This window comes from Aulostomus chinensis, chromosome 13, assembly GCF_037954235.1.
Source record: "Aulostomus chinensis isolate RoL2024-O1b breed Wild chromosome 13, RoL_Achi_v1.0, whole genome shotgun sequence".
Lineage (NCBI taxonomy): Eukaryota > Metazoa > Chordata > Actinopteri > Syngnathiformes > Aulostomidae > Aulostomus > Aulostomus chinensis.
In genome coordinates this window covers 11,406,110-11,432,935 of record NC_141332.1, presented here as the reverse complement: position 1 = coordinate 11,432,935, position 26,826 = coordinate 11,406,110, and the positions used below count along the sequence as shown (strand labels likewise).

General features: G+C 44.3%; 1 protein-coding gene across 5 annotated transcripts; it reads right to left on the bottom strand.

The window, feature by feature from the left end:
• Nucleotides 1–786: 786 nt before the first annotated feature.
• On the bottom strand, nucleotides 787–26,611 carry n4bp3 (NEDD4 binding protein 3). 5 transcript variants are annotated; one of them, XM_086223173.1, is made up of 12 exons: nucleotides 18,101–18,180; nucleotides 7,606–7,660; nucleotides 7,291–7,484; nucleotides 5,486–5,766; nucleotides 5,244–5,400; nucleotides 4,674–4,886; nucleotides 4,411–4,532; nucleotides 4,106–4,301; nucleotides 3,937–4,029; nucleotides 3,580–3,831; nucleotides 3,195–3,453; nucleotides 787–2,682 (listed from the first exon to the last, which is right to left on the bottom strand). In XM_086223173.1, exons 4-12 carry the CDS (start codon nucleotides 5,731–5,733, stop codon nucleotides 2,312–2,314), a joined length of 1,911 nt encoding a protein of 636 aa, XP_086079299.1. In that variant the 5' UTR covers nucleotides 5,734–5,766; nucleotides 7,291–7,484; nucleotides 7,606–7,660; nucleotides 18,101–18,180; the 3' UTR covers nucleotides 787–2,311. The 5 variants fall into 5 exon arrangements, with proteins under 5 accessions (XP_086079299.1, XP_086079298.1, XP_086079297.1 ...); XM_086223172.1 differs by lacking the exons at nucleotides 7,291–7,484; nucleotides 7,606–7,660 and adding an exon at nucleotides 18,338–18,450 and having other exon boundaries at nucleotides 18,101–18,254; XM_086223171.1 differs by lacking the exons at nucleotides 7,291–7,484; nucleotides 7,606–7,660; nucleotides 18,101–18,180 and adding an exon at nucleotides 26,434–26,611.
• Between the last annotated feature and the right edge of the window lie 215 nt (nucleotides 26,612–26,826).

The window sequence follows — 26,826 nt, the reverse complement described above, 5'->3', positions numbered from 1 at the left end:
ATCACTGCAATCCATCAGATATGTAACAGTGATGGCATGGAGTGTGTCAGCCCTCCTACAGAGCCAAACAACCTTCCCACCTCAGTAAATTACTCAACCTCTCCTGAGTTGTGCAGTTATATTAAGCCCAGCTTATATAAGGTTTAAATGCTGCGGTGAGTTAGCCGCAGTTCACAACTATTCAGATAATGATCCTATATTAAAAAAATTCACCTACACACTGGACTCAAATGTGCCTTCTTTCTGGCTTCACTTTTATGATGCTTTCACTTCTACATTCCCAGGCACATTTGGATTGAAACTAGTGTTAAACAGCCGTTCCTGCCAATATATCCCGAGCACCCTACTCCTATTTCTGCAGTCCATGTTTTCCATAGAAGAGCCAGCTTTGTTAAGCAAACAGGGATCCTCCTATATTTCCATCTCAGACGACCTCCCACCTCTGCTGCTGTAATGAACGAGGTGGTATGTGGATACTGTCCTGGGTTGACGGGGGAGAAGGTCTAAGGCAGAGGCTGAGATAAGGATCCCAGGCTTGACTAGCCACATTAGTTCCAGAAGCCACTGTTGTTCCCTCTGTCATAAAGCTGCTGTCCTTGGGTTTTATTGGCGCGCTTTGTGGAGATTTTAAGCCCATCAGAGCAGGCAGGCGGGCAACCGAGCCGAACGCTGTCAGTTCCACCTCTTACATTTGGATGTGATTTCTGGAGAGTTTAATGCAAATAACCGCAGACAGAAGAAACTATTACAGAGCATTTTACACCCTTGGTTTGGATCAGAATTGCCAGGCATGGACTGAAAAATCTTACACCACTTCCTAAATGTTTATTATGAATCAAGATCATACATATATATTTATACTGTACAATTATAATTCCAGTAAATAGACAAGTGTCACAGTATGTTGAAAGGTCAAATGAGAGCTGGTATTTGAATGTTCATGTAAGAAAGAAACACTTTGCTTGATGTCATGGTTTAGATGTTTTTGTTTGGGCATGACAAGAAATTGCACCCATAAGCAGGGCATCCTTCATCACCTGTTCGTCTCTTTTGTAACGTCCAATAGATGTGGAATTGTGGCATTTTTAAGACAACAGTGTACTCAGGATACAGTGACAAAAGGCAAGTCAGGCTAAAATCGCAGTTATGTACAAAATACATCGATGTCATAGATGATGACAGCTGACTGGAACTAGAAACAGAGTGATAAAAGTAGCCTAACTTTTCCGGTGTCTTAGTATTCTGGATGGCGAAGAGACAAAGTTAACACCTTGGCACCAGACAACTTTAAACCTCCGTACGGACCTGCAGCTTTGCCCCACGACAGAGGGGAACCCTGAATCCATAGAAGCTTCAGCTCAGACTGAACAGGTGCTGAGAAAATCCTTCAGAATCCTTTGGTTACAGTCAGTAATTTACAGCAGAAAAGTAAGTACAAAATTCACACGTTTAGTAATATTCCGTAAATTTGTCCATATACACTTGAAAAGACATCTGAAGAAGGAAAGGCGAGGTGATTGGTTGAAGTATGGCGGGAGATTTCTGTTCACCGTGCATCAATGTGGCAGTTTATTGATCCAGTCGTAGCAAGAGGAAGGCAACCAACACAGGAAGCTATGGAAGGCTGATGGCCAAACAGTCGTTGTGAGTTTAAATAAGATCGAAATGCTGACGTTTTACCAATGTTAGCTCAAAATTTTAAAATTTCAGCAGACTGAAATTTGACCAAGTATGCATAATTTTGTTTAAATCACATTCTTTTGTTTAGCTGATCCTTTCGACACAGTAGCCATGCTTCCATTTAATTGTGCAAAATTACACTTTTTGCAAAATATGTGCATTTCCATCCACTGCTTCAGAGTGAATAATCTAGGCTACGCAGTGTGTATATTCACCAGAAGATGGAGAGATAGGCGACTTTGCAAATAGCTCTAACTGAGTAGAAGAAGAAGTGTCAAACTGGCTGTCTATGGGTGCTGCATGCTGTCTGGACACAATGTTTATTTGACAAAAGGATTGATGTCCCATATTGAGCATTTGCTTTTTTTTATCTAAGGGCAAAAACCTTTTCAAGTGGGCGTAGAAAAACTTTGAAGGACTTTGAAATTTTTTGTTCATCTATCTCTTTTCACGTGATGCTTCGATATATGCTGATGAAAATGTCGTGAGTCAGTGTTTTCTCTAACGGAAGAAAAAAGTAAATATAGTAAAAGTCAAAAGGTTTTGTGACTTGTTTGAACTTCCTGGCAGGCTTCCCTGTCTCCCCTGCAGAGCAACAAACCTTCAGGGAGAAAAGTAGAGTCTATGACATTCAAATTTCAGATGACTCAATCCTCTCGATCCATGGCAGACCAGAGGAAGGTCTTTCCTCTTGTTTTTCGCTTCTTGTTTCACTCATCAGCTCTGACACCTCTCTTTCCAAAGTCCCATCCCTGCTTCCTCCTCCTGCTCCTTGCTCTCTGCCTGCCCTCAGCTGGTGCAGTTCCCTCTCCAGCTCCTTGTTGCGGTGGTACATGTCCAGGTAGCTGGCCTGCAGCTCCTTCTGGTAGCGGATGACCTTGTCCTTCTCTGTCTGCCATGTCTGCCTCTCCTCCTCGAAGGCCAAAGCCTGGGCCTCGCTCTGACGTCGCTCCAGCAGCAGCTCTGCCCGCAGCCGCTCCTCTGTAGGGCCCCCACACCCTCCTGCAATGGAGATGTTCCCAGGGGTGGAGTGTTAATATTAATGACATCATAACCTACTTTTTGGTCCAAGTTGTTGATCAACATCCTTACTGAAAATAGCTCGCTGTGCTGATAAGAAACCCGGTTACTTTGATAATTAACAGACTTCTGTGGCATAGCATGAGGATCTTTTTCCATTCATTCATCTTGGCATGGCAGAGTTCTTCTGAAATACTTTTCCAAATAGAATCCATCCATCCATCCAGTTTCTATACCTCTTATCTTTTAAGGGTCGTGGGGGTGTTGGATCCTATCCCAGCTGACTTTAAGCGGGGGGAACCAGCGACCCTTCGGTTGCTAGATGGCCACTCTACCTCCGAGTCATGCGCCCCTCCCAAATAGAATTGAAGATCTTAATTTTGTTCCATTGGTGGTTTAAAGCTAGTTCAATTTCTAGAGGTGATGTGCCTCGGATGCCTGAAGGTTTGTCCATAACAGCATCAACAGACTTGGAGAGAAACGGGTTGAACTACCTGTTGCGCCAGCTGGAGAACTCTCTTCTCCTTTTCCTCCTCCTTCAGTGGTGGTCTGAGAGGGGCACCTGCGACGCTGCGTCCCCTGCAAGATCAGCTTCAGAGCCTCTATCTGGCCCTCCGTGTTGCGCAGTTCCGTACGTGTCTCCCTGAGCTGCGTCTTCAGCTGGAAGATCTCACTCAGCTTGTGGGTCACCTCGGCCTGGGAGTCCCTGAGCTGCTGCTTCAGCAAGGAGATCTCCCCAGACTTCTGGCAAACCTGAAGGATAGGAAAAACATTTTAACAGGACAAACAAGGTTGGAAGTCCCTCATCGCCACTATCCCCTATAATTACATCTGAGTTACTGCTTCTCTCTGCCATAAACCACATCCTTCTGTCCTCACCTCCCACTGCGTCTCCTCCAGGGTCGGGCTGGTCCGCTTTTCTAGGCCTCCAGACTCTGGGCTTGCTTCCTTGTTCAGACTGTCAAGCTCCTCCTGCAGTCGGTTCTTTTCCTGCTGGGCCTTGTACAGCTGCAGCTGGAGGCTACGCTGGGAACGCTGGGCATGCTGGGAAACCTGCCGCAGCTTGGTGGCATACAGGCGCTTCAGTTCCTCCACCTCCTTCTCCCATAGACGCTGTTTGCCCTCAAACACCTGCATGCAGGGAGCAGATGGGGGAGAGAGGGGCATGCTTCAAACGCTAGCCTGATAGATGCATAGATTGATGGAGCACAGCAAGACAATCGCAGTGAGATTCACCTGAGCGATTGCGCCCTCGCTCTCATCTAGGTTTCTTTTCATCTGCTTCAGCTCATGTTCTTTCTCCACCAGGCGCTCTTCCAGGTCTCGCACCTGTAGACGACCACAGCATGAAGCACTTATCAGTTTGAAAATCATACCCCCACTCATCCTCATGACCAATACTCACCACTTCCTCAACAGACAGTGAGAGTGTCCATTCATAAGGTGGTGGAGCCTCCCCAGTATATGGTGCTAAACGGGTAAGGGCTGCCATGCTCCGACACGCCATCTCCCCTATGGCCACACCCCCTGACCCAACAGCCTTTGAGCCCAGAGAAGTGCGGTCCAAAGAGCCGATGGTGTTGATGTGGCCCATAGAAGCACTAGACGAATCAGAGAAGTCATTAAAATCTTTTTTATCACCACCCACACAGTCTTAAGGAAAGAAATGTTCTCCACAAATAGAGACGAGAGAATAATGCTGGAGTCGACCTGATGTGAGCCAGGTGTGGGCGGAAGGGGGGCCGGTATGGTGGCAGACTAGTCATGGAGTTATGACCCGAGTCTGACAGATTATCATCCTCCTGGCTCAGCCCACGCACTGAGGAGGGGGCCTGTATGGGGAGAAGGACTTTCTTCAGAATTATTCAGATTCTGGAACCTCAATTTCAATTAAATGTCTTTACAAATTGTAGAGGTGGCAAAGGCTGAAATAAAGTGGATCCACGCTAAACATCATGATCATATTACCTTACCTTGTTACCGCTGGGTGTGGGTCCTCCATGACGTGAGGGAGAGGAGGATGAAGAGGAGCTGGAGACAGCTTTAGGGACATGCGCGTAGGCTCTGTGCAACCCATTGGACAGGCTGTGGTCCAAATCTTCTGACTTGGAGGATGGATGCAGGTTTTGCATGGAGCTGAAGTTTTTTGGGGTGACCGGTTTGAAGGCAGAAGACCTCAAACGAGCCTGAAAACACACCAGAACCACGATTGGACACAATCTTTCCAAAGCAGCAGGGAGACCGGCAGTATAGATAAATCTCAGTGTTTCTATTACATCAATACTCTTTCACCTTCTGTATTCTCAGTGTTGATCAATTGGACAGAAAAAATTAGAGACTTAATTGCAGCAGTAAATCCAAGTGGCAGATTTTCCATCTATGCTGGTGGAGTTAAAGTTATTTATGATGTTGTCAGGCCAAAGGAAATCAGTGAATGACAGTCAATCACCCCCACTGCGAGTAACTGAAAGACTAGGACATAAAATAGAAGGCTCGAGTATGAAATACAGCATATTTATGTCAACATAGAAAGCAATGTTTACCTTTTCATATTTGCTCCCACTTGGCAGGGAGTTCTTGGTTAAATCGATTTCCGTGCCGTCTTTGTGGTAGACTTTGGCGTACAGGCTTTCCTCCTCACGGCCGCTGACAGCAGCGATAATGTCCTTCTTGGAGTCGCTGCTGGATTTTGTCTCTTTCCTATTCAAGAACAAGTGATTCACCTGAGATCACATCATCACAGCATGCAGATATTCCCTGACAGCCTGAACCGAGAGGTTCGCACCTGGTGATGTTGAGGTAGTTGAGTAATTCTCTCTGGGTGAAGCCTTTCTTCAGGAGCCCGTTGCTCTGCTTGGGCCTCACTTGGGGCACCGCCCGGCTGACCTTAGTCGGGGATACATCCGGCCTCTCCACCAGGCTGCCTACACTTCCCATGCTGCAACGGGAGGAGAGGGGCGGGGCCGGGAAAGGGTTACGGAAGTTTTTAGTGGAGCCACGGGTCAAAGGAAGCGTCTGGACTGAGGCTGCCATTGGTTACGGGGCATTAAGGGGCAGTAAGGCGTTCTGTAAGAAAAGAAAATGCAACAAATGAGCTGAATGCTAACATTTGAAATGACGATTCGGCACCTGACCTTGGTGACTGTAATTAACCAAATGTTTTTTTAAAGCAAGGGTTCTTTATCATTTTCATGACTTCTTCTGGACACTGATAACATTTGAAGTGTTTCTGCTGAAGAAGGACCCTTATACCACCCGATATACTGGTTGAGAGGGCGGCACTGTGGTGCAGTGGTTCGCACTGTCTCTTCACAGCAAGAAGGTCCCGGGTTTGAGCCCCTGCACGTGATCTTTCTGTGTGGAGTCTGCCTGTTCTCCCTGTGCCTGCGTGGGTTCTCTCTGGTTACTCCACAGACATCAAGAGAGGACGAGGCTGATTGATACTCTAAATTGACCGTAGGTGTGACTGTGAGTGTGAATGGTTGTCTGTCTCTATGTGTTGGCCCTGAGATGGACTGGCGACCCATCCAGGGTGAACCCTGCCTCTCGCCCGAAGGCAGCTGGGATAGACTCCAGCCCCCCCGCGACCCTTAACAGGATAAGCAGAAGAAAATGGATGGATGGATACTGGTTGGGAGACCTTAAGACACCTTTCACAAGCTTTTTAGCACAAGACATTGGACCCTAAAAATACATCTTCATGAATAAAATAAAATATGTTAAATCTTAATTTATATATAAATATTTTTTTGCAAGTATTTAATTGGTTGTACTAATCAAATTTGACAAACAATTAAGTTTTTTTTCTTCAAATTGATTGATTTCCATCAAAAACACATCATGAGCAGATTAGCATTAAGTTACCAGAAAATTAGAAACTGGTAAAAAAAAAAAAATTCACAAAACGCAAAAGAGCAAAAAAAAAAAATTTAAAAAAATGATGTGAACATTCAGAGCAAAATATTGAAGAACACAATTCGACAAATAAATTTAACTCTTTATTTAACAGTCCAACCGTGAGCTACTGTGGTACTGGTGAGGTACCAGAGGAGTGCAGCTAGACTCATGGAACCTTGAATTATGACGAGTAGTAACTGTCTCAATTAATTGAATGAGGGTGGGACGCTGCAGCAGGAGGGGGCAGCGGTCCAAGCCCCCCTACAGAGGAAACTCATTTTAACTGCTTGTATCAGAGATCTTTTCTTTCAGCGCTCCGGACCGCAGGGGGGTGATGTCATGTAAATCAGTTGTAAACAAAGAGTTCCAGCTCCAGCAGCTTCTAGTGATACTCAGATCAACTGCATAACACACTTTTACGTGTCAATCTGTTTATTGGGTTTAAACACTTCTTTTTTTTTTTTTTAAATCTCCCTTCCTGAAATAAAGCATTTGCTTCTTTTACTACCCCGGTCTCTGCCTGATGTTTCGTCAGCTGTCTCAGAGCACAGCTGCTACGTCTGAGCCTCACACACCATCACAGCGTAGCACCTCCGCACAAAATAAACAGACTGACTTTGGTCAGACAAGCACAGAAGAGAAATGAATGAAGTACAAATATGAAAAAAAAAAAATATATATATAAAAAAATACCTATTTTACAGAGCCGTTGCTACAGCAGCAGTCAGCGGTGCCTCTCAGGAGCTCATGTTTGTCCGCCCCAGCAGCAAAGCTAAAGACTTCAGGATCATGAGGAACATGAACTCTGACGGTGCTGTTTATTCGTTGGTAGGCCAGCATATGTCACATCACAAGCCTGTTGCATAACTCGGGTCCTACTAGCAGGGCTGAGAGGAAAAAAAATCAGAAACGCTTTGCTGAACAACATGGACAATTTAATTAAGCTCTTACGTTGTGTGCACATGTCTGATGAAGCTCATGTATCCAATGTACCGATCCCAGACTGACCTGAATACTCCAATATATGACTGCTGTCTGTGTGGTACTGGGTCGCCTCTCGGTCCTGGCGGGGAACATTTTATGTCATATTTTGTGTTGATTCTGTTGCCATGTTATCCCAAAAACATCAACCTAAGAGCTGAATTCAACACATCTCCTCTCTACTGCCGTCCCTCTCTTCAGACAACCTCATTAAGGATCACTATTGAGTTCACTCCTTTGACACACTCCCCCCCCCCCCCCCCCAGCATAAACATCCCCAGCAGCCATAAAGCAATCTCTAGAACCATAAAACACAAACAGGCTGCAGGCCATCCGACTATAATCAGGTCAAGACGGACGCCAAGTCCCCTTTTACCCCTGAAACAGGTAGAGTTTAAAGGGCAATACCCTATTAATAATATATTGTTAATAATAATAATCATCGTCATATTTGAAGGGCACCTCAATACTTACTTATAATTCTCCAACTAATTTCAATACGTGTTGCCATATTATCGCTGCTAATAGCCACAGATGTACCAAAGCTTCTCAGAATATTCAATATTGAATGATCATCTCTTGCATTGGAAGCAATTTGAGGCATGTTTATGAATTCCAGGTTCTTTGGCACAAATGGAATGATTCTCTCAGTCCTCAATTTAGTCTTACAGGCAGGTATCTGAACCTGTTAATTATTAACTTCTTGCTCCTGACATCAATTGTGCATGTCTTGTAACATCCAAGTCTTTGGGTGATTGACAGTTACAGAAGATATAGAGCTAGGCATTCTTGTTTCCCGTCTGTGAGACTAAAAACGAACTTGGTCTACTGGTCACTGAGAGTTGACAAATGATCAAGTGTTGGTAAAATGACACGCTCTACCCAGTCGGCCAATCACAGTTGAGGAGAGCTGGACAAATGCCACAAAGAAAAGAAGAAGAACAGAGGAGCGCTTGAACTGGACTTTGAGATTTGCCAAGATGTTTACTTGTCCACAAAATCTCATGAAGCCACACAAACCTACGGTCTCTTCTCTCCCTCTGTGGTTCAGTCTGTATTTCAACCTGAGCAAACACGAGAGGAAGTACCTAGTGCCGACATTTTTACTTCTGCGGATGTTCCGTATCATAGCAACCGAACGCTGCACGTCCAAATTGCTGTTAAACACTGCCAGCTGGATGTTTGCAGGAGAGTGCTAAAAGACCCTGGTTGACACAACTCCTCAGATACAGCTATGTCTTCAAATACAGCAAAACAAGTTCTCAATAAAGTTCCTGCTTGCAGTTGCATGAATGCTGTACACACAAAAGTACACATAAAACTGTATCAGTGTGAGGTACTTTCTCCAGCATGCTGCTTGTCCCAGAATGCTGTGGCAGGTGCGTGGCTGCGCGGGGGATCAAACGCGGGCTCGTTCCAGCAAAAGACCGGACCACCGTGCTGCATGGCTGTTAGTTCCCGTCTCGCTACACATGACACACATGCCACCTTAAAGCTATTTCACTCAATCTGCTGAACCCACACAAATATGCTGTGCAGACACCTGCAGTGACACTCTGCTTCTAGTACAATCCATATTTATCAAGTGCTTTGCACTGCTGGCCTCGACAGTTACAACAATTATGCAAATGGTTAAAATAGGCCGTGAGAGCTGTGCAGTAGTTGCTTCAGCCCACTCCACTCAGGGCTCTCAGCCAGGCCCAGATCAAAGCTGCCCGAGCTGTTCATGTTTATATTCATGAGACTATTCCACCCCCACCACCCCTCCACCCCACCCCAGTAAAACTTTCCACTAAAGCATCCGGCTCCTAATAAGCCAATATAATATAGGCAGAACTCTGGCTGAGATCCCCGTGACTACAGAAACCTGTCAATCTGTGAATGCTTTAAAGCTCCACAGAAACTATTCTGAAAGGGCTGAAGAAATCCAGTTGTTTTTCATAATTGCCTTCTAGTTTATGGACACAAGTGAACCAAGAGACAGGGAGATTTACGGCCCAGGCTTCACAAGCCAAGTGGCCTTCAAACGCAACACACCTGCTTAAAACACACACACGCATGCATGCATAACACACAGACTAAATGGTACTATCTTTCAAGTTGTGAGGTAACACAAAGCACGTCAAGCCCCCAAGTATCATGGGTTCTTGTTTTTTGGCCCCTACAAATGTAGCTAAACAAGAGCACATTCACACAAGCATTCTGTCACGTACCTTTTGGAGTATATACGTCGATGCAACTTCATTTCCTGGAGATTCATCCTGACCTCTACTTGTCTTCTGTCAATGCAAAAACCAATCTCAACTGCTAACCCAAAAATCAAGGACACAGCTTTGGTCCCTAGTTAACTGGCTTTAGCCTGGTTTGTGTCCCCAAGCGTGACACACACACACACACACACACACACACACACAAACATCACAACTCAGCTCAGGGTGTCTGTGTAGGTTCTCATTCATCCAGGTCATCGTAGATCGAAGCGAAGTAAAATCTGGTCAACTGGACGTAAGTTTCAGCTCAGGGTCTGCTGGTCCTAAATTCAAGCCTTAACCTTTTGTCCCCCATTAGCTGACAGACCCCACAAGCACAGTAGAAGCTCAGGTGTCAGATCTCACGAATGAAGAAAGAAAAAGCAACGTGTGCAGATGGTTCTGTTGATCTTTTTGTTTTTAACCTGTGCGTGCTGAACCTGTGTGTGCTGTGTTTTAGATACTGTGGGAATGTTTTCATACCTTTGCCTTGCGAACACTTCCGCTGAACGTGAACATTTCTTTATAGTTAGGGTACACGTTATATTACAACAATTGAGGACACGTTAACATTGCATTATGGTCTCTCCCGCCGCTGACGTCCCGACAGAAAATAGTAACGTTTAAGTTTTTAGAGTCATGACATTGGAAAGATGCTGCTGAGAGGTGGTGTTTCCTCAAAGCTTAGCTGTGAAGGCTTCTATTAGTTTTCTCAGGATGATGGTGGCCAAAATCCACACAACTGCCACTTTACTGTGACCACAATGAAAACAAAACATGCAGCCTTGCAGGGGAGGGGTTCAAGGGCACCCTCTAAAATATTATAATCAGGTCTCTTTTGGAGACAACAAAGAGTGTGGCGAGGGGACATTTCAAACCGTCCAAGACACAGAGGTCAGCAGCACCAGGACAACAGTGGAGCAGAGACAAACCAGGAAAGCAAATTCCAAAGATGCTTTACAGAACACAAGTTTGGACTTGCTGGTATTTGATGCACAAAATGCTCACTCCCACAGACGCTCACTCCCACTTGTGTGTGTGTGTTTGTGTGCATTCGCGCGCGTGCAGGTCACTCACATAGCCTAAAGAAAAGAAAAAAAGCGCAGCTCCAGATTCTCTTTCCTCTTCCCCCGGAGCTCTCTCTCCCCTGCTCCATGATCAAAGTTTGTTTACGTTTGTGGGGTAACTTTGCAGGTTACATCTCAAACTCCCACACAGCGCACATGGTTACATCATATCAGCTCTGTCAAAGCTGTGCTCACCAGTTTTCACAGCTGCTATTTGTGAAAAGCACTAAACACTAGCATTACTTCATCTGCTCTACAGAGAACCGCAGTAATATGCTGCAGTGATATGAGATGTAGCGCTGCAGGCTACTGCAGTTTTAGTACAATAAAGACACAGACTGGGTATAAAAGGGGGCCTATTGTGCTTTTCTATATTTTCTGTCAAATATATGAGGCTCCAGTGTCAGATGGTAAACATGAGTGATCCTTGTCAGGATGGCTCTGGACACCAGAGTTTCAGTGTTTTATTTTTCTTCTATTTTTGTGATGAAAATATGGTGTTTTTACAAGATCATCTGCTCCAAGTGCAGCAGGCCCTCAGGAGGCTTCCAGACCTTTGCCAATCAGAAGGAAGTGAGCTGACCATGGAGCATGGTTTCAGGAACTTTTGAAATGCTGCACATTTGGGAACAATGCCCCTACCACAGATTTCCCGAGCTAACCTCTGGTCAGTCCTAGCCATCAGTTGACCATTGTTGATGCATATTTATACAACTAATTCAATTATTTAAATCTATATGTGTGGCGTCAGAATGATTCCTAAAACCTCAAAGAAGGTCAGCATTGTTAGCCCTGTCTTGAAATCATCAGGATTTATGAATAGGTTGAAGATAAGATATTCTGGAGTACTGTTCTAAGATGTAAAACATGTCAGAAAATAACGCACCTGGTTGCTAACAAGAAGCTAAACAAGACAAAAGAGAAATTTGCTAACATTTAAATGTCCACACATCCAGAACTAAAGAAGCTGGTTATGATGATGATTTTTCTTTTTAAAAAAGTGAAACTTTCCATGAGAATTAATAGGAATATGTTGGAAATATCAGGCATATTTGTACATTCTGAAGTAACTTCTAATACTTGCATTTAACTGAGCATGTTTTCATTACATGCACAAGTTATTAGCATCTTAAATGCTACTACAGGGCTTTCGAGGTCAAGTTATCCTCAAAAGTAGACAGGAGTCAAAAATGTCATTTAGAAAAATGTATTTTATGAAATTTACCTGCACATCTGCTTACAAGAATACAAAACCTTACATTTAAATCTATATATGAAAAGATAAATACAGTTAGTCGTAAATGACCCAAGACTTCCCATGGAAACTTGCAAGTACTGGCGCTAATGCGATTGCAAGTCTTTTTCCCTCTGAGAACTGGGGCAGGAAATCGCAACAAGAAATTCAATGACAATCAAACGCCACAGAATCCTCTGACCAGCACCAATAGTCTACTAGAACATGGCGGTGTACTTCCACATGGACTTTTATCTTGTGTGACTGTTTGTCTAAGTTGGTCAGCGGAGACATGGAGAAGGAAGGTATGATTCCGTAAGAGAAGCAGAGGAGTAGTACTGCATGCCAGCGTGTAATAAGCGAGTGTTTCTGGCCTGTGGGGCGCGACAGCTGAGGACTGCTCAGCTGCAGCAGCAGCAGCCTCTAATTGTTGGCTAGTTATTCATAATGGATGGGAGACACAGACAGACCTCGTTCCTCTCTGAAGACCCCTGAGGACATTCAAAGGCACTGAAAACAGGGTCACGAACTGTTTCTTCTTCTGAGGGCGGGTGTCATGTAGTATTGTACATTTGAGAAATAAGGCATGACACACGCACGGTGAAATCGGGTCGCCTGAGCATAAAATGCCTCGATCAATGTGATTCTTGTCTTCTGCTTTGAGACGGAGAGAGCAGAACAGAACGTCATGTAAAAGGTCGCTTTCATTTCATGACACTTCTGAAGAGAAGCGGTCTTTCTGAAAGAAGTGGGACATAATTCACTGGCGGTCAGAAGTGGTGGTGCTCCAGCTGAAGGCCCAGTGTTCACTCTCACACTGTCTCCATTGACAACGGCTACTCCAGTCTTTACAGAGGTCACCAGGTCATATTTGGTCATCGCTCCACATACAGGCGGCCATTGAGCGCTCAGGCAGTTCTGAGTGAGTCGCAGTCATTTTACTACACAAGTTGCGACGAGGGGGAGCAGCTGGAGACAGAAACACGAGACAAGCTTACATACTGCTCGCATATTGTCACTTCTGTTTACAACACAAGGGACATATTCCCAGAAGAAATAAACTTTGAGAGGTGATGGTCGTGACTTTCATGTCAGTCCTCGATGATCTTGATTAAAGTGTATTTGACCTTTGAAGTACTCATAACCAGCTGTCTTGAGCAAAAAAAAAAAGATCGTTTTTTTCTCATTTGTGACAACAGAATGAAGAGAGCCATACACATGATTTAGCTTGAAGCTAATAGTGCATAATGGCCACCATTGAAAAGCCAAACAGTGAAAAAAACATCAGTTTGCAAACTCTAAAGCGTACCGTCTGGTATAATCCAAGTCTTCTTTATCCAGCCGTATGCTCAGTAATTCACAAAAACTCTGATTTGAGCTAAAAACAAACTATAACCCTTCTGATTTGGTTTGGTGGAGCAGAAATGTACAAATGTACTCACAGTGGAATACTGAGTGTAGCTGTCATGACACTTCGATGAAATGGTTACTAGGGCAGGTTTTTTTGGAGGACGAGTCGGTATAGCGAAGCAGAAGAAATGCTTTGATAGAGAGACAGAGGGAGAGAGGGTCAATGAAACCCTGGTATCTTCCCATTTAATTCCATAATTTTAGGATTAAACTAAAAGAACAATAAAACATGCTCAACGGTTCCTAGATGTGTAGTTTTTACAGCACAGTGATAGGAATCTTTAAATGCAGCGGCCCAGCGTTTATCCCCTGTGATGACAGATGAAACATCGGATACCGCAAAAGCAGCCAGTCCAGTAAGTTTGCGTGCAGGCGCCGTCATCCATCTAATTATCTTTTGACATTTAAATCGTTGAATGGATTTAAAATGGCCCACTTCTTGGAATGTCTGTCCATGCCAAGTAGATGAGACCTCTACATTTGAACACTATTGAATAATTATTTCCACTGCAGCCTCTATAATCACTGACCCAGAAGAGGAAACCTTGAAAACGGAGGAAAATTGAAAGCGAAGGCAAATTCTAAATATACAGGGACAACAGCCGTCACTCTGAGCTCACTCCACTAAATCAGCGGTCAGGACTCATTAGGCGGACCGGCTGAGGTGGGTTTGCATCTGGTAGCATATTGATGGCGGTCTGCGCCCTGTGTGTGTGTTGGCTGTCATTGCCTCTGCTGACTTACAGTATTGTGTTTCCTTGCAGAATTTAATTAGTGGCTCCGGCTACAGTGGCAATGGGATGAGGGTTAACTGAGGTTACTGCTGGCACCTCATTGATCTGGATCTGACTGATGTTACGATTCACCGTGGGAGGATGGCACCCAGGGGAGAAAACAGGCCCCCTCACCTTTTCCACCAGACAGCTTATTGCTGTTATTTATGACATCACTATTTTTGTTATTTCCCAACAGTGATTTAATGCAAAGAGTCAAATACGCCTCAGTTTGAAGTGTGATTGGATCCTCTTTATCTTTGTTTGGATTTACCCTAAAACGTCTCTTATCCTGTGGGGTTATAAATTCAGATATGTGTGTGTGTGTGTGTGTGTGTGTGTGTGTGTGTGTGTGTATGCGTGTGTGTTTGTGTGTGTGAAAGAGATGAGAAAGCGAGAGAGATTACTAGAAGCATAAGGATAAGTACCTGACCTCAGTGTTGGCATTAGCTTGCCTTTCTCACACACACACACACACACACACACACACACACACACACACACACACACACACACACACAATACTGATCTATCAATCAGTCTGAGTGGTACAACAAGCTTGCTAAGCCAAATACACAGAAGAGACGTATACATATACACTTTTTTCAAAAAGAAAGTGTTTTAGATGTATTTTCTTGAAGTAATAGTTTCAGTCACAATTAAATGTCATAGATTTCAGTGCACAATATGTTAGCAGAGGTGGCTAATGTTAGCCTGCCTTGTCACTAGCGCACAACCAAATCCGAGCCAGGTGAAGCCCAAGAATACTGATTTTATGTTGTTACCAAGGTGAAAGACTCACTATGTTTCATCAAAACCTCATCATGCAGCATGTGATGCATCTCTTGACATTTATGTAAAAAAAACGATGACATGTCCGAGAGTTTTGGCACGATATTGAAGACATCTTATTATCTGGATGAAGATTCTGCCACCACATTCAGGTGTTAATATACAAAGTTCAATGTCTGCCAACATGTTTACTTGTTTTTAATGGTGGGATTTAATTTCCAGCAATGTCTCAGCTGGGTAAACTAATAATTTCCTGACTCAGACGCAATGAAACACCGTACAGAAGCATTCTATCACGTAGCCACGTTGGAATGTGTGAGAGAGCACAAAACATAAAAGTATGCCATTTATTCCCTTCACCCTGAGTTCAGTTCTGTTTGGTTTCTCTTCACCTTGTTAACAAGCAGAACTTGTGCAGTGTTTGTTAACCGCTCTTATCATTAGGGCCGGGTTCACCACAGAGCTGAAGAATGTGAAGCCAGAGAGCGATATGAGGAGAGAAACTCACATTCCTGACATTTCTGGCTGGATAATTATTAACTCACCTTCATATAACCCAAACAGCAATTTTACAGGTATGAAGCAGAAGGTCATTTTTTTAAATGAAAGTTTCCATGATCAAAAGCAACACAGCTCCCACGAGAACCACGATGTTTAATGACTGATCATGTTACCAGATAATAGGAGGGGGAGCCAGATGGAGGTCTAAATTGAGCTGATAAAGACAAAAGCATGAGCGAGCTAGCTTTTTATTAATGTCATTACAGAGGGAGGAAAGGGAGACTCTCCCTCTCTCTCGTCTCTCTGTAGCTTCATTGTTTCCTGGAGCGGTTCACGTAGGAGTCAGTGTTCTGTAATTAAAGTGACAGGAACCATGTGGTTCCCACGCCGACCCACACCTGAACCATTTCCACTTTACAGCTGCTGCAGTAAACGCGCATCCATCCGCACACTCTAAAAGCTTGGCTGCACAATCAGAACACACACAGACAGGCGAGTGTGTGAATGACAGCTGAAACTGGACAAGGATTCAAACACAGATTGACGCACATAGGGGCAATATTGGCATGTCATTACTATTGGCAGATTCATCCATCCTTCCACTTTCTACCGCTTATTCTGGTTAGGGTGGTGGGGGGGCTGGAGCCTATTCCAGCAGCCTTTAGGCGAGAGGCAGGGTTCACCCTGGACAGGTCACCAGTCCATTGCAGGACCAACCCATAGAGACAGACAACCATTCACACTCACAGTCACACCTACAGTCAATTTAGAGTATCAATCAGCCTCGTCCTCTCTTGATGTCTTTGGACTGTGGGAGGAAGCTGGAGTACCAGAGAGAACCCACACAGGAACAGGGAGAACAAGCAGACTCCACACAGAAAGATCCTGTGATGGAGCCGGGACTTGAACCTGGAACCTTCTTGCTGTGAGGTGATGGTGCGAACCACTGCACCACCGTGCCGCCCTATTATATACACCTAATTATTTTAATTTTATGTGTGTCTCTGCCACTGGGCCATCACATTTATTGGACAGTACATGGTACATCAATTAGTTACATTTCAGAAGAGAATTTTTTGGCTTTCCCTCTCATTTTTCCCCAGTTATAAACAGTCAACTCCCCTCACCACCCCTCTGACCCTCTGGGGAACTCCAAAAACATGCTTCTTCACTCACATATGGAGCTGTCAGCTGGATCTTTTCACCTGACAGCGAGGAGTAGCGCATGTCAGGATTTGCTAATCCCCCAAACTCCCATCCAGACCAGAGGAGGCGCTAGTGCAGCAAGCATAATCCTTATTTGGCTGTGTCTGTACGGACACCCAAAAGGCAACACAGGGATCGCCACACCTACGAAAATCTTTAAAATGCCTGCAAAAATGTTTGTGTATCTACGTCAATTGTCATCCCAAATCAGTTGTAAAATGTCAGTCAAAAATGAATCCCTCGACCCGCAACATGAGCGCTTTAAATGTTGGTCCAATCATCCCTAAACAAACCAGAAGAAGGTGCTGACATGCTGATGCAGAGTCAGAGGATCAGCACTTCCTCCTCCTCCCGAGTTTCACTGTAAACAGTGTTTGATGTACGTGAATGCTGGGAAACAGCAGGCTCAGGCAGCGTGGCTCACAATCATCTGAGTTTACAATAACAACACTTGAAGTCACCTGGCGTGGCCGTGAGATTTCGCCTCCAGCTGAACAGAGAAACTCAACACCGCACAGATTTTAAAACACAATGTAATAACAAAAGAAGTCAAATGAAATCTTAGCCAGCTTTAAGTATAACGGAATGCCATCAATAGTCCGCGGGGAAATTCCAGGGACACAAATAGACCATCAGCACAGCCATTATCAAACAAACAGCATAAGAATGTATGTAACAGAAAGAGTTTACTGAAGATGCACAGTTCAGCAGAGCAGATAATCCTATACATTCATGTTTTGAATCACCATGTGGTTCCACTTTCAGACTTACAGTAATTAACAGCTAATTAGCAATAGTATTTGTTCCTTGCTGCGAGTGAATGTGGAGGCTGCAGCTCAGTGTGATGTCATCAGCCCAGGGGAACAGATTTAGTTCATTCTAATTCAATTTTACTCCAAACAAGCGACCGTGGTGGGCTAACTGACCATCAGGCTGCTTTTGTCTTTGGCTGCAGCTTAAGCAGCGCTGCCTTCAATCCCAGTGGGATGTCTGACAACGTCGTGTTCGCTGGCATGTAAATGAATGTGAGAACTGCTTAAAATTTACACATACATTTGATATGAAGCCCAGAATCACATAGGCTGCAAACTGTTTTGTTTAGCATTTATGAGCATTTTTTTTAAAGAACTATCATTTTGAATAAACTCAACATCTGAAGGTGCAACATATACAGGCTGCACAAGTTGTCCAAAAGTGAAAACTTAATAAAATAGTTTAATTGTACTCCAAATATGTGCTGATGTGAACCCAACAGCTACATTTTCACAAAAACAAATGCTAAAAGTTTACCTGTGTGTTTGTCCACCTGAAACCTCACTCCTGTGCTACTTCTCCCATGTTCACTCCATTTCTCACTCTCTTTCTCGTGCCCGCTCTGCTGATAATCACGCCACATGGTTTCCTGTTTCTGGTGGCAGCAGGGGGGTGTGGTCACCTGCAGGATCTAAATACAGCACTAAGCTAATCTTAAGCCGTGCGTGATGAAGGTGGTTTCAACAAGGCAGTTCAGCGTCTCTGGAGATTTACCTGCATGATCCTGGGAGTTTTCACAAAGTTAGAAAATCTGGTACTTTCCAGTTCACCCTCTCTTGTTTCTTCAACTTTCCCTCCTCACCTGCTCGTCTCTTTGAGCTCTTTCAGGGGCCAGTGTGGTCGGACTTGTTCTCCCTGTTCCAGACACAAAAGCCCAGCATGTGAAGCAGCTTTGAGGCGGTCAACCCTGACCAATCAATGACACCTGAGAGCGTCAGCTTCACCGGACAACAGTGTCTTGTTTGCTCACGGGTAGTAAGACAATAATGAAGGGTTAAAAGATGAACAGCAGGAACACAAAGAGAAAGACTGAGAGAGAGAGGGATGAGTGTGGGAGAAAAGAAGAGAGCACACATGAGGAAGAAGTGGAAAATGTGAGTGTGGGGGTTGACTTTCTGGACAATAGTGCGAGTGTGAGTCTAAGTCCTAGGTTCCTGGATGTGTTCTAACTGTATCGGGTTACATAAGTCGAACTTGAGGATCTCACATCTGAGCAGGGAGAGAAGAGGGACATTGTTTTCAACTCCTTCTGTCTTTCCTTGCCAAGAGGTGTTGAGGGCCAGGAGAGCTCCTACGGCCGCTGAGGGAAGGGAGGGTGCCTGCACCGATGGGTGGGCACACAGGAATCTCAGCTAATAATGCACCTTGCCAACCAGAGATGGCAAGCTATTAAAGACATTCCATGGCAGGACTAATGCTTTATGCTGCTGAAAAAATGAATGCCATCAACGATAGGTTGCCTTTTCTGAATGTTTAGCAGGTGCCGCTGCTCCTTGAGGCAGAATCCAGGCTGGATTCCACAGATACTCAGTTACAAGTCTCCTAGATGGCTTACAGAGCAGAAGAAAAGCTCTAAGAACCTGTAGGAGTTCAAGGGAGGGAGAGTAGCAGACAGGAGGAGGAGGATTTAGAGTCGAGGGGAATCAGTACCTGTTTGACCCGTCAACTAGACAAGAGGACAACTGGAGCTAGACTCATTTCCTCTGCCTAAGCTCCTCTGGACAATAATATTACAGGAAGCTGCTACTATGAGAGGTGCAGTGGGCTGTCTCGTCTTTTGAGAAGCGCCATTCTCCTGGGTCAGAAACCCAACTGAGCTCAAAAACATTACATTCAAAAGTGTGTCGGTAAGGTTTTAGAAAACGAAGCTAGCATCTTCTTTCACATCGACAGATGTCACATGAAAACACAACCAATGGAAACAAAGCACAACTTCATTCTTGATGGAAAAGTTCAACATTTTTGGAAAAACTCTTGCTAGCAAGAGAGTAAGACGAACACATAACAAATTGTAGAGCTGACATACTGTCACTGACGAGCTTAGCTTAGCACGAAGACGGTTAGCTGGGGAGGTGGACAAACCTACCAGCACCTCAATGAGTGAAATCATTTCAGAATCAGAATCAGAGTCTTTATTGTAATTCCACATCAGTATAACCAAACTATTTTTGGACTTGTTCTTGTTTTTTGATTATGCTTGACACTTCCTATTTCCTTAATATTTCAGCATTTCTGGTGGAAGTAGGAAGAACTCCCTCACTTCCTGTACAGACAGAAAATAGGGTGCATATTGAGCACATGGTTGTATTTTACCCCTTCTTTATCACATGAAATTCATATACAATACTTTCAGGTTCCTATAGAGAGCTCCAATAAAGCTTTTGATCATTCTTCCATCCACTGACTCTGGGCTTAAAGTGTTTAGCTAACCTAATCATATTGTTTACATGACAGTACCAGTTTCCTTTGAGAGCATTCCAGCTCAAACTGACATCCAGATCAACGCAGGCAACGTCATGTCTTTTGATTGATCCCAGCTCTAAAATAAAGGCCAAAGATCATATACATGTTCACATAGGAGGAAAAACATGGCTAGAAGTTGAAATGTTCGGTGAATTTGCTGCAATCCAGATGTTGTCAGCAGAAACATTGGTTTCATGACCTCATTCTTTTCGTTTTTTTTCCTCGTTTGTCCAACTTTGTAGTCATCTATGAGAACATGTGGTTTGTTCCTTGCTAGGAGACTGATTGCCGAACTTGCTGATGGTTGTGAAGCAATGTTTTGTGTGTTGTAATGTCTGCATGTTCAAGTTTAATGCTGCCTTCAGAGATGGACTGACTGATGTAGTCGATGGTGATTTGTGGCAGTGGTTAACATCATGGCTGCTTGTCTTTTTACTATTCAAGGTCACTGGAGCTGAAACGATAGAATATTTGGCTCAGTTTGAATACAACTTATTTGTGTATTGTGAATTCTGTGTGTTTCTCCCTTTACAGCTTTACTCCTGATACATACACTGTTACAATAGTTCAGAATAGATAGCGCAGCGGAACACTATGTCCATGTCTTCAGAATTGAGTTTGGCTGGCTGTAGTTGATGGTGTCTCACCTCAGTGAGAACAGTACAGTAAAAAGTCAAGGACTATGGCAAGTTTCAACAGCCATAGCAACAGATAAACCTCCTTGAATCTGTACAAGGACGGAAAACATGGATGTTCCTTTACTATCCAGCACAAAAAAAAAAAGCTGTTTTTTTAACTTCATCTGCTAGCATTGTGGCAAAGGCCAGCGCCAACGCTGAAGCTGCAAGAGTGACATAAAATAGGGGCACAATCAAAGGAAGCAGAACTAAAACTGGTAAAGGTTGAGTTGGGAGGTAATCTTGGGAGGCTTGCTATATAGCGAGAGGCAAGTCAAGCTGAGGTTCTTTGAGGCAGATGAGGAAAGGAAAAAAGTCATTCTACTGGGCAACAATACAGCCGATGTCAGTAGAGGACACTGCAGAACAGATAGGGCAAAACATGGGATTGAGATATTACCACACATTGAATAACAAAGAGTGAAGTATTTGGTTACACCTCATCGCAGGGACAGTGTTAGTTTGCTGCTCTGTGCCCCAGCTTGACTCGTCCGCCTCATTCCTTGTTGTGTGAAATGATTTTCCTTCAAGCACCTCCAGCGTTTAACGTACTTCAAAAGCTCCAAACACGGAACTGGTGTCAGGAGTGGGATTTCCAAAACTTTCCACTGGTGACAGCATCCCCCTGACAGAGGAAAAGATGACCCTACTTAAACTAAACAGCTGACTGGACTCAAAAACTAATTTGTCAACACTGTCAAGCTGCTCACTGTGGTTTTCCAGCACAGAGGACTGGTAATTTGTGTTACTGGCCAGGCAGAATTCACATGCAGCCAGATGAGAGGTTACTACTCTAACCCTGGTACTACCTAAAACACAGGTCTCCATTAAAGACAAAAGAAAAAAAAAAGGGAAACAGACAATTCAATAAATAATTTGACCATAAAAACTACAATATTATGTCATGGAAACAGAGAACAATAGCCGTCCTGAGCAGAAGATCACAGCACCAAAACTTCCGAGAGGCAGTAAATAGAAGTAAACTGGGTTCTCGACTGTGGATAACAAAGTTGTAAACCAAGATAAGGCTGTTTCTTAACCTCCTTAAGGGCCAAAATGACAACAAATCTGCAGGCTCACCTGCTGGCTTAGCCCACCAGAGGCTGCCGAGGCTGAGTGTGCAACCTCGTTTGACAGCTTATCATTTAAAACATTCTGCCTCAAAAGGCCCCTTGACATAGTCTCATAAAAAGGCTATCAACGGTAAAATAGCACGATTCATATGTATGACTCCAAACAGGAAAACAAAGATTAAAGGGCAAAACACACCTCCTAGGACAACATAAAGCCGGACAAAGCAGGGCGCAAATGTGCTTCAGACTCAAGGCCAACTGAGCAGGATGGTTTGAGTCCTAACACTGACAAACATGTTGCAGAAAGCAGCAGCAGCAGCAGCATCCTGTAGACGGCACAACGAAACACTGCTGGAGAGAAGAGCTCAGCGATGACCTCTACTTGAACACCAGATATAAATAAACAACAATGCCCACTCTCGGAGGATTCTTCTGCAATGCTACAACTCTTCAGACTAAAGAATAGAAGATGGGGGCTAAATATTGTCCACACACACACACACACACACACACACACACACACACACACACACAATCACAAGCGCAAACACGTAACCTTTGCTCCTCTTTATTCTGCTCGTTTATGTTGCAATTTTTGCATCTCCAACACTCTCAAATGAATCATTAATCATTACACCGAAACTGCAAACTTATTCTTTGGAGCTCAGAGAACATGAGGATGCAACAGCCTGTCGACCACACCGGTGACGCAGAAAATAGAAGGACACTGTTGAAATTTAATGTTTACACAAGACCTGTTTTAAAATGCATCTTCGGAAATGGGATAACATGTGAACAGTGCCAAATTAAGGCGTAAACACCCACCAGCGCTGCTATGGTGTTTCTTTCTTGTAGCACTTCTAAACTTTAAAACACTCTTGGCAATTAAATGGAAACTACAGAGTTATTTTGACACTGATAAAATGAAACACCGCATCCCTCGAGGTGCAATAAACTTTTGAATTACTTCATAATTTGTTTATTGGATATTCATGTTTTATATTAAGCTTACACATCCACATCATCTGCCAAAATAATGAAAGAACATATTTAACTAGTGTGAGTATAAAGGGGTGGGTCTAGAATAATGGGGGCACTAGCTTAGTGTTCCAACTGCTTTTATTCATCAATCTAGATCTAATTTGCTGCATGACAAACAAGATCTGGAGGGTTTTTTTTTTTTTTTTTTTTGCATTGTCCCATTTTTTTGCATTATTAATGAGTTTCCAGCAGGCTTGGTTGTCCTGCCATCTAGCTGCTGAACTGTAGCTCTAACCTCTCGTGAAAGGTAAGACCCGCTGACCTTCAGAGGGGAAAGATCTGCTCGTGGAGGAAGAGTGAACGGACCCCTCACTGTGCTCTTTGTCTCCAGATGGCACAGGGATATACTGTACCTGCTCTCCTGCACTGTATCTGCCTACATCTCATCCTTGGACTAATGACTTGTTGACAAGAGTGAGTCAGCCACAATGTGTTCTCCTTATCGTTTCCTGGTGGTTTATTGATCAGATTTATCTCCACTGTGAGGAGCGCTCACGTGCCTTCTCCTGCTGACTGTGCACGGGTCCAGCAGCGTGGACTGGTTTGGTTGATGTGATTCATCTCAGGATATGTTAACAAGTATTGCTGTTTTGTGATGGCTTTTTGAGCCGTATCTGGCAAGAGCAGGACCGGGCAGGCAGCCCTGCACACAAGGCCAAGTCCCACAGAGATTTTCTTAACCCAGGAAGGCTTTAATCACACCGACAGACAGCCCAGAACGCAGATCAGGCCAGCCAAAGTCAGAGGGATGACCAAGAGGTAAAAACTCTCAGAGGACTAGACTTTCTCCACAGAACAATCTGGCCTATAAAAAGAGACTTTGAGGAGATGAGGGTGAGAATGGGGCAATAATGGGATCAACTCAGGATTAGGAGCGAACAGTGAGAAAATGGGGTGAAAGCAGAGGAAACAGAGTTGAGGAGGGGTGAGACAGAGAGAACCTGGGGGGTGGAAACGGGACTGATTAGGGTTTGATTAGCTGGCCTGCCTGAGGGGAAATCTGTGATCGCCAACTTAACGCCATTACAACTCTGTGCTCTCTCTCTCTTCCCTGTCCATCTGCTGCACATGCCTGACTGACCTGACCAGCATTTGCACGCTACACAGCAAGAAACATATTGTTCTGAGTAGTGACAGTGATGTTGGGCTCAAAATATTCGTCTTTACATCACACAGTACTGCAGGAAGAACAGATGTGCACCAAATGAGAGCGTTTGATAAAATTAAAAAAAGGGCTCTCAGTGGGTTTGAATGTTAAGATTTTGGCTTCATTAAGGGAATGGTCAGCAGAATAAGTGTTTCATCAGCTGCTGACACCCACACATGCACCCACACATGCACACGCACATACACGCGAGCGCGCACACACACACACACGCACACACACACACACACACACACACGCACACACTGTGTCAACCCCCCGGGAAGCAAAACAGCTGAATGAATACATCCCATCAGCTGTCTGCCTGATACTCATCAAGAGATAAGTGGTGTGACTTGCTAAACAGGCTCTCACCAAAGATGTCTCCGCCAGCGTTTAGCTAAACGCCGAGCTCCAGACAACAAAGTCATCAGGAGTCTTTTGAACATATTGATGAAGTGACGAGGAGAAGATAGATACAGGTCTGCAAGTAACAAATAAATTATTGATGAGTCTATTGATATTTCCTCCATAAATAAATAATGAAGCATATAAAATGTTAAAAATGAAGACACATGGCCACAGATGCATTTAGACATTAAAAACAAAAACATAAATAAAATCAAACAAACATCCTGAAAACAGCATCACAGCAAGTCTCTTTGCTTCCTGTTGAACCACAAAATAATTCTGGAATTCTCAGGGAGCTGAGACCTCTAAGACCAGTTGACCGTGAGTTAGCATAGCACAATGAATGGTAGTGAATGGGCAGGACAGTATACCTCCATTACAAGTCACCAAATACAACTGAAAATTTAAAATGATGAGATATTGTCGTTTTAGAATCAGACACATAACCAGAACAACTTCCCTGACTGAGCGCAGTGTCTTGACGCATCACTTTAATAGTTCAGGTGATAAAACAAAATGATTGTTGACGACGTGAAGAGCGACAGCTCCCGCTAATCACGGCCGACTTTGGAAGAGAGGATGAGGATGAATACTTCTGAAAAAAATAAAAACCAAGATCCTGAATCTGATGGATCTGAACCATAGTGCACGTGAAGCAAGCTTATCAGGCAGGATATGAGGATATGCTAACCTGCCCATCCGCTACCATTCACTGTGCTAAGCAAACTAGCTGGTCTCTGTGTGTCTCAGCTCTCTATGGCACACAAAGAAGGTTCTCTTACAGCAAATCAGTATTTTTCCAAAAACTTGGTTAGTTCGTTCATGGGGCAACCTCACATAAACAACTACATTTACTCTATTTAGTCAGTGTAGTCTATGTAGTGGTCAATGTAATAGAGTAAAATCTAAATGTTGTGGTTTTTTTTGGATGGGTTAACCATTTAAGGAAGTTTTCAGACACTAGTACCTCAAAAGCTGGACATATAAACTAAATGTGTCTGCATGGATACATAACCATGAGAATAAATGTTCTTTGATGGTGTTTGTTTTTTGTTTTTTTGAGTAAACTGGCCCTTTAAATCTCACAGTCATCTCCTGCATTATTTCAATTGTTTGGTTGTCTTCTCAGGCTGTTTCCCCCTCTGACGTGCAGAAGTGGGCTGTTTGATGGAGAGATGAGATGTTTTTGTGTGGTGACTTGAACCCTAAACACCACTTAAACTGTCTCCATGTCTCAGCCACACACACTCACCAGTGTATAACCATGAATTCACCTATAATGCACTCTTAAATTGCAGGAGTGGTTACAACGCCGTCTCCAGCAACGGCTCACACGTCTATTGTCTCTCTATTGTCAACGTGCAACTCCACTTGCGTCAGCATGCACCCATAACCAGAGCATTGAAAGGACCCGTCCTACAACGCTCCATGAGTCCTTAGGTCAGAGGTCACCTGTGGCCTCTGGTCTCCACGACGACAGCCTGGCAGTCCCAAAGACTGAGCTGGTGGAGTCTCCCCCTCACCCTCTCCTCCCACTCTCTCTCTCTCTCTCTCTCTCTCTCTCTCACACACACACACACACACACACACACACACACACACACACAACTGCTTTTGTCCCTAAACTCCTGTGCATCAAGAGCTCCTGGAGTGTGAGCTTCAAACATTAACAGCTGTGTAGGGCGAACAACACTGCAGTGGAGGAAGACCACCATAGCTGCATAGTATCAGGAGATAAATCACCCCCCCCCCCCACACACACACACACACACACACTGGAAAAGATTGCAAATGCCAGATGAACAAGGAGATGCATGATGTAAATGAACCCTGCCATACAGTAGTTAAGAACAAGCTGATCTCTACATCTCATTGAGTTCTCGTCTTCAGAAAGTTATGAACGTGCCACCATCATGGCAGGACGCGTGCACCACGCTGACACACGCACACACACTCCTGCAGCATCGCTGCAAGCCAGAATCATGAACAACTGGCGCTCACCATATTCAGCCTGCAGGACATCTCTGGATCAGCTCGAAAAGTCTTGCCGGTTATGTAATAAAAGAAAGTGCGTTCAGGCGGTTCCTGCAGGACTTGGATCAGGCGGCCGGCGGCGGGGAGACGAGCCTCTCTGCCTCTCGGAGGTTCGGACAGCGGAGAGCAGAGTGAGTGAATGAGTGGAAACGTGAGAGGAGGCAGGGAGAAAGTTGCCTGTCCCCGGGTAAGTAGCCTGACTGTCGGACACAGTGAAGATGGAGGGCGCCATCTAGCGAGCAGGACGCCAAATGCACCCACCCACAAAACAAACAAACAAACACACACACACACGCCCGCGCGCGCGCGCATTTGTGTGATTTGAACATCGTCTTAGGAGAAATGTGTAAATTTATACTT

Excerpts from the sequence above, each read along its gene's own strand:
- n4bp3 (XM_086223171.1), bottom strand. The coding sequence starts at position 5,733 with ATGGCAGCCTCAGTCCAGACGCTTCCTTTGACCCGTGGCTCCACTAAA. Across the intron at positions 4,887-5,243 it reads GTGGGAGCAAATATGAAAAG|GCTCGTTTGAGGTCTTCTGC; the intron begins GTAAACATTGCT and ends GTGTGTTTTCAG. Across the intron at positions 4,030-4,105 it reads CACTGTCTGTTGAGGAAGTG|GTGCGAGACCTGGAAGAGCG; the intron begins GTGAGTATTGGT and ends GGTCGTCTACAG.